At 35.0% G+C, this 8512-nt stretch overlaps 1 protein-coding gene across 1 annotated transcript in view; it reads left to right on the forward strand.

Moving 5' to 3' along the window:
- Positions 1-8512, forward strand: part of LOC107582271 (gamma-aminobutyric acid type B receptor subunit 1-like) — a 63872-nt gene that overhangs the window by 35835 nt on the left and 19525 nt on the right. The window contains exons 16-18 of the mRNA XM_016268041.1: positions 6440-6590; positions 7542-7674; positions 7826-7942. Of these exons, the coding sequence (XP_016123527.1) occupies positions 6440-6590; positions 7542-7674; positions 7826-7942 (401 nt within the window). The remainder of the gene's footprint in view (positions 1-6439; positions 6591-7541; positions 7675-7825; positions 7943-8512) is intronic.

Raw genomic sequence — 8512 nt, forward strand, 5'->3', positions numbered from 1 at the left:
ACACTATTTTCCTAAATAATGCTGTTCAGTTGCTTTGACACAATCTGTATTGTTAAAAGCGCTGTATAAATAAAGGTGACTTGACTTGACTTAATATCTGTGAAAACAACAACAGCAATTGAAGTAAAACGGGATTTTAAGTCTGAATGATCAGATTAGATTAAATGCTTTTTTCCCCTCATTTGGGATGCTGTGTGACTGTAACGTCACACAAAGTGTAGTTTCTGTGAAAGAATTCACTTATTTACTAGGGCTGGGTAAAAAATATCGATATCGCGATATTAATCGATTCTGATTTTTACGGAACGATATTGATTCTTAAATCCCAAGAATCGATTAGTCTAGCCTGTTTTCAGTTAATGGATGGAACATTGAAGGGCACTTCCCATCCAATATATCGCAATAAGCATTGTGCTTTGGTACTTTTAATATGAAACAAAGTCTCAGATTTCAAATTCTGTCCATTGTATTGCAATATTCAAACAATAAATGCCGTTTTGGCACTGTTGAATGTGGAGTGACAGATCGCTGTAGCGCCTCGATCATCAGACACAGCAGCGCGAGGCACACGTGAACTGATCATCTCCTCCACATTAATACCAGCTTCAGCACAAAATAAACATGACTAAACATCCGAAGGTAAGTTAAAAGAAAGAGTACAACTTTACAATCCATATCCTGTCTCATGTAATCGCTTAATCAGTGTTTTAGCTGCGCAAAGACATCAATATAACAGCTTGTAAACAATGTCATGTAACGTCACATTTACCTCAGAAAAACATATTCGGTGAGCATAAACTCATTAATCAGATAGAAAAATAAACTGTAGTTAGGGCCATTTTGGTAAATAAATGCACCATATAACATATTCATTATACATTTGACTGTATTTCAATGTTTAATTTATGTTTGAATAAATCCATCAAGTTTTTATGACAGCCACTCTTATGTTTATATTTAAAGAAACGAATTGAAGTAGAAATATTATTATGTAATTGTAACTTTATTATTTAAAAAACTTGAGTGTAATTTTTACAAATTAGTCCATTTTAACCTTCAGTATTATAGTAATGTAGTACCAACTGACTCTCGTGTATATTTTACAGCATTAGTTGAGAGATTTTTTTGCCTAGAGTAAATTTGGCATGTACTGTACTTGATATATATCCAAAATAATCAATATTGAATCGAATCGAATCGGTAATCTAATCGAATCGCAAGCTTGTGAATGAGAATCAAATCAAATCGTGAAATTTGTGTCAAAGCCCAGCCCTATTATTTACACTCACATCGATTGCATTTAGAGTGTACGCAAACGGGTGAGTGGTTTCACACTCTGCATATGCATGAATGTGTAAATAGTACAGAAATTCATCTGACGCTTATATTGTGTCATGTGCCTCAAGAATTCATTTCTAGTTTTCCATCCTCTTTGGCCAGTCAGTCCTAAAAATGCAGTGTGAAGAAAACAAAAGAAACACTTTACTTTTAAAAGTGTCCTGTCAGGTGTAATGTTACCCTTAGAATAGCTTTGATAAAACATTCTCAGTTGTCGCTCAACTTGCTCCTTTTTCGGCATGGATGTTGGGAGACTATTCTAGAATCATTTACAAACGCACCAATCGGTGCCTTCCTTATTATCCCACAAATTGGTTTTCTGCCAAGAGATGGGAATTGAATTGCCATCACCAAAATCCTGTATTTTCTCACCCAAAAGATACAGAGGCGATTATTTTCTGGATTTGCCCGGTCCTCTTCTGTGAGTCATTCTTGATTTAGGCTCTAATCAGACCTTCATGCTGTGATCCCATTGAGTGGATTCCACCAGCGTGACGGTGACAAAGCAGCGCTGCCCTACATTAGACGAGTAATGACCTCACTATTCACTAGAGCTTGTTTTTCAAATGGCTACAAGGTGAAGATCAATGCTGCAGGCAGAAGTTTTGGGAAAAAGTGAAAGATTATTATAGATGTCAATGTCAGTTTAGTTACTGAACAGTGCAATTTACTGTATTTGACAGGGTGATTACAGTGTTTCAAAAGTGTGTGAAATGCATTCAGATTTGCATGTTTCTGAAGGATTTGAATATTATAAAAAGCACACAAGGTATGGTCCTATGAAGTCACAGAGTGTGTTTAGATACTTCTGCTTTAGATAGATAGTTCTCTCTTTTTCTGTGACAATGTCTATTTTCTTTGAAGCCATCTATATATATATATATATATATATATATATATATATATATATATATATACAATCTATGTTTTGGGGTCAGTAGTTTTTTTTTTGGAATAATGAATAGTTTTATTTAGGGAGGATGCATCAAAAGTAACAGTATAGACTGTGGAAAGTGAAAGTGACTTGATATATAGCCAATTATGGTGTCCCATACTCAGAATTTGTGCTCTGAATTTCACCCATCCACATGCACACACACAGCAGTGAACACACACCCAGAGCAGTGGGCAGCCATTCTTGCTGTGTGATGATAATCACAAGAAATGTTTCTTGAGCAGCAAATCAACATATTAGAATGATTTCTGAAGGATCGTGTGACACTGAAGACAGAAATAACTTTTTAAAATATATTCAAATAGAAAACAGTTATTTTAAATTAACGGTATTTTACTGTATTTTTGATGTAATAAATGCAGCCTAGGTGAGCATATAAATGAGCAATATCACTCTCGTACTCGAGCGATACCGGCTCTATATCAGCATGGCTGTGATTAGGCGGCCTGGTGCAGGAGGCAATCACAGCCACTGATATAGAGCCGGTATCACTCGAGTACGAGAGTGATATTGCGTTTATACAACAGTTCGACGGAACGTGTGTAATTAAACAAGAAACAACGGAGTGCCTAATAAAACCCTCTTTTGAGCGGAACTACTTCCTTCCGCCACAGATTCAAAGCTCAAGTTGACAGTTAAACATACGTCACTTTTAGAATTGGTATCAAGGGCATGTGCTGCTTCAGTTAGGTTATTAGTGAGAAATAATGAGGTTATAAGAGAGAAACAATGCGGCAAGACGTGCATCCAAATGAGAGAGAGAGAGACCGCGAAGCTAGACGTTTCTTCTTATATTAACTAACGTACTCTACGATTAGCTCAGTGAATAATAAAAAAAAACATAGACCCGGCTAGAACAAGCGGAGTGATACAAAATTGTGAAAGGGCATTCCTGTAGCGATACCAGTACAATATCTCACAGTTCTCAACCAATCAGATTTGAGAACCAGAACGAACTGTTGTATAAATATATATACACCTTAATGTAGATTTATCACAATTTGTAACATCAATTTTGTTATTTTTGTCCATGATACCTAATGTTAACAAATTGATTCTCCTTGTAAAGTGTAGCAGATTTTACCAGACACATTTAACATTTTCTTATTGTGGAAATTACCAAACATATTGATCTCACACAAGGTTGATAATCACACTAAAGCATATACAAAATTTTGTCAATTTAAAACAAACGCTTCCTTCATTTAATAACACCTGTACACTGACTAAAAATATCAAATAGTGATTCCACTCCTTCACTTTCTCTGCAGTAACTTCCTGTCACCAAAAGGGACTGTAAAAGGACATTTTCTTCCCTCATTTGCAAACGTACATCCTTTTTAGCCAATCACGGCTATTTTCAGAAAAACTGAATTTTGAGTTATGACCTATTTAGTCACGTTTTCCTCTTTCCTCCAAAAAAGCGGAGCATCGAGCTGGTGACATTGCTTGCTGTTTTTGCCCTTGATAATAACAGAAGCGGCAGATGTTCTTTCCAAATAGCGCAGAACCTCCTCCGGAATCCATTGGGTGAGATTCTCAAGCATTTGAATGGTTTCTAATTTTTATTAAAATAAAAATGTGGCCTTTATAACATATAACACGGGTCAGAGCTCAGGACTTGATTTCTTATGTCTTTTTGAACCATATGGCAATGCCCTTGCTTTTCAGCAATCTCTTGGTAGCTCCTGACAACCACTTTAGCATGACTTTCTCTTCCAAATTGCTGTGGAAACTGTTGTTAAGCCAGGTCTCCATAGCAACACCCTGTCCTGATTCTTAGATCAAGGACGACGGAAGGTTTACTGTGCGAATGCATCAACTGACAAGACAGAGCTTTCTAGCACTCACACACACACACACACACACACACATTTATCTCTCACAGCATTGCTGCCACATTGCAGTAGCAAATGTCAGGTGTCACTCTTGTCCCGTCAGTGTTCTGACATTCGGAAAAGCATCAACAAACATTGTGTCACTTTTGACGAACCCGAGGGCCAGCTGTCTTTCATGGACACATGTCCCTCACGGTCAGCTTTCAGTCCCTGGTAATGACACGGTTGCTTCTGACAGAGAAATATTCTTTTAGTTTTTAACTATCATTCAGTGTTAGATTTCTGCCAGTCGCTGTCATTTGTTTGTCTTTTTCAAATAGCTTTATATGCACAAGACAGCCATCATCACTGTAATTATTGTTCCCACAGGAATCCTGTTTTTGGTTATAATTATAGTGACAGATTGAATGGCGAGAAGCGTAAATTCATCATTTTTGTCACAGTTCCAGGAAGAGTGATAACATTAGTGTGAGGAGTGATAACATAACACTTTTACTATGAGTTTACAATGGTGCTGTGAACTCTTTAGTTCCTTCAGATTGACACAGTGAGCTAATTTAATACATAGATGATCTGTGAAATTTAAGTTAATTACATTAATTTACCTTGGATCAAATGTAGGCGCACTTCATTTAGGAATGAGGGCTGTTAGTTTAATTCACACCATGAAGATTTATTTGAACTTTTGAAAAAAAAAAATGTCAGTGTTGTACTACATGGGCTACATAGACTTACAGTATGTTACACTACTATTAAAAATTTTGGGGTCAGTATGATTTTTATTAATACTTTTATTTAACAGGGACTCATTCAAATTATCAAAAGTGCCAGGAAATATATTTATAATGTACAAAATATTTATATTTCAAGTAAACGCTGTTCTTTTGAACTTTCTATTCATCGAAAAATCTTGTATCACCGTTTCCACAAAAATATTATGCAGCACAACACAACATTGATAGTAATAAAAAAAGCAAATCAGCATATTATAGTGATTTCTGAAGGATCATGTGACACTGAAGACTGGAGTAATGATGCTGAAAATCCAGCTTTGAATCACAGGAATAAATTACATTTTATATTGAAGTAGAAAACGGTTCTTTTAAATGGTCATAATAATTCACAATATTACTGTTTCTACTGTATTTTTGATCAAATAAAAGCAGCTTTTGTGAGCGAAAGAGACTTCTAATAAAAAACATTAAATACAGACCCCAAACTTTTGAAAAGTAGTGTACATTGAAATATAAAATTAAATAACAAACATTGAAATAGTGTACATTGAAAAAAATAAATTTGTAATTTGTCCAATACAAGTTTAAATAAAACATAACTACCGACTAATCAATTATTTTGACTAATTATAATAGGCTTATTTCTCTCAACTAATTTATGACTTGAATTATGCCGTAAAACAGCAAAAATGTCTGTCACACTCTTTTCAGATCATTAAAACTAACGACATCAAAATTTGAATGTTGATTTTATGTTGATGTTTCACTGCAAGAAAAACTCTTGTCAGTAGATTTATGCATTGACATTAATCTTCCTGCTCTCTTCCACTTTGATCTCCTGTCATGTAAACCAGATGTCTTCATTTTACAAGCCAATGTGTTCATACCAGATGCCATCATTAAAAATCCCCCCAGATATATAAAACCGTTCTCATTTTGCAACATGTTGTTGTTGGAAAAGTTTTGAACAAAAAAATGAAACTGATCTCACACCAGTTCAGAAATATAACAGCCTTTAGTCACAGATTTTTACACATTCCTTGTCCTTTGGATGTTTGTTTATTAAATATTGTAGTGTATTTGTTTATTCTTTGAGCTAGAAATAAAAGTGTAGTAATCGCAGCTCCATTTAACGCATCCTAAAATCTGTTTCATTCTGCAGATTTTCCTCCAAAACAAGAGCCGAAAGTGTGAAAGAAGTCAGATTCCGTCTGGTCCTGCTAATGTGTGAACGTCGTGAGCTTCCTTTTCCCCTGAAATTTTCCAGACACTTGACGTGTCAAACCGGCCCAGTGGCCTTATTTCACAGAAAATTGTCTGTCAAAAAAATCCATTAATATTCCCTCCAAGTCTTGTGTTTCTGAAGTCTGACAGCGCAGACGTAGCTTAAGACTCTCTGAACCAAGCTGGAATACTTCGCCTTTGCTCTTCCAACTGTCAATGAAGTCAGTCTCTGATTTATTTCAGCATCTACATTGTGATCTGTATGCTCTTATCTGCCATTCCGTTCTGTCTGCGCTCCAGAGTTTCTTTCAGTTTCTCAGATTTTCCCTGACTGGTTTCTCTTTTGACAGGCCTTGGGCCTCCGGCAGACCAGACCAAGGTGATCGAGGAGTTTCGTTACCTTTCCCAGAAGCTCTTTGTATCCGTGTCTGTCTTTGCCGGGCTGGGGATCCTTCTGGGAATAGTCTGCCTCTCCTTCAACATATACAACAGTAGCATCAGGTTAGTGTGTTCATAAGAAATCCACATGCAAGTGATCTGAAGTGCTGTAAAATTTGACCAGCACGGATCAGCTCCTGGCCTCTTTGGAAGGCCAAACAAAGTAGTTTCGCTTTCACAATTAAACACACAGTGTCTTCACTACATGGCGGCAGCGGCAACAACAATACTACAGCGAGAATAAAAGTTATGCCTTCTTTCTTTGCGTGAACATTTGGGCGGCGTTATGCAAATCGTTATGCAAATACAAAGACATGTGGGGGCGTGTTAGAACGAGCCGTTTTAGGTAGGTGTGGTTGACTCTTAACTTTTAAACGAAGATTTCTTTGGATTTGAGACTTTAGTCTTTGCAACTTTACAGATCTTCTTTATGCACCAAGAGCTTGTAACACTCCAAAGAAAAAGGAAAAATTGAAATCGCATCATATGACCCCCTTTAAGTTTATGGTTAAAATATGACAAGTTTGCCAGTGGAGTTGGAACATTTAAAAATAATTTATTCAAGAAATATTGCCTGAAAACAAATCATTAAGTTATTATCTTACACAATTTTTCTCCCAAGTAATTTTCTTATTTTAAGAGTGATTATATCTTTTTACTGAAAAAGAAAAGCAAAGATAATTAAGAAATTGTTTGCAAAGCTGCATCACATTGTGGCTGGTTGACTATAATTATAATGTGGCACACAAACCGTTGAAAAAATGAAATGATCGTGGATGAAGGTTTTGATAAAACCCTATTTGAACTGGGAAGGAAACTGAACCAGAGAAGGAAGTTTTGACACTCTTATTTTACAAGATAAAGGAAAATTAGATTTTTCATGATTGTATGCTACCATGACTGTTACAAAATAATATTTCAGCCCAGCATAAAATGTTTTGGATTTCTCATTTTGATAGAGTGTAATATATCTGTAGACTGATCTGTTCTAATCTGTTGTAACCCTTCTGACAGATACATTCAGAACTCTCAGCCCTATCTGAACAACATGACGGCGGTGGGTTGTGTGCTGGCATTAGCAGCTGTCTTTCCTCTGGGCATCGATGGCCTCCATGTCCATAGATCACAGTTCCCTGTGGTCTGCCAGGTAGTGTCATAAACGTTATGCTCACTTTTTTTTATTGTCGTTTCCTCTCATTCAGCCTTGACCTTTGAACACGACAAAGATTTGTTATAAAAAAACGAATGGCTGCTTTGGAGCTGAGCTCCCAAATGAACTCTTTCTCTCTCTCTTATAGTTTCGCCTGTGGCTGCTAGGACTGGGCTTCAGTTTAGCCTATGGCAGCATGTTCACCAAGATCTGGTGGGTTCACACCGTCTTCACCAAGAAAGATGAGAAAAAAGAGAAGAGGAAGGTAAATCAGTCTTGAGTGGCTAAAAATATGTATCTTCTTGCATTTAAAGTGTACCATTATTTTCTCATGTTGTTCCAAATGTATGACTTTCTTACCATCTTCACTCAGCTTCATAATATTTTAAACTGTTAAAATTATATATATATATATATATTATATTTATATTGAATATTGAATATTTATAATAATTAATATATTACTTAATGCTGTCAAGTGATTAATCACAATCAATCACATCCAAAATAAAAGTTTTTGTTTACAAAATATATGTGTACTGTGTATATATATATTATTTATATTGAATATTGAATATTTATAATAATTAATATATTACTTAATGCTGTCAAGTGATTAATCACATAATCACAAATCCAAAATAAAAGTTTTTGTTTACAAAATATATGTGTACTGTGTATATTTATTATGTATATATAAATACACAAACATACATATATATATATTTTAAAAATATTTACATATATATATATATATATATAATTTATATTTTATATATATATATATATATATAATTTATATTATATATAAATATTAATATTTTATAAACAAAAC

This window comes from Sinocyclocheilus grahami, unplaced genomic scaffold (genome assembly GCF_001515645.1).
Source record: "Sinocyclocheilus grahami isolate Dianchi unplaced genomic scaffold, SAMN03320097.WGS_v1.1 scaffold42.1, whole genome shotgun sequence".
Lineage (NCBI taxonomy): Eukaryota > Metazoa > Chordata > Actinopteri > Cypriniformes > Cyprinidae > Sinocyclocheilus > Sinocyclocheilus grahami.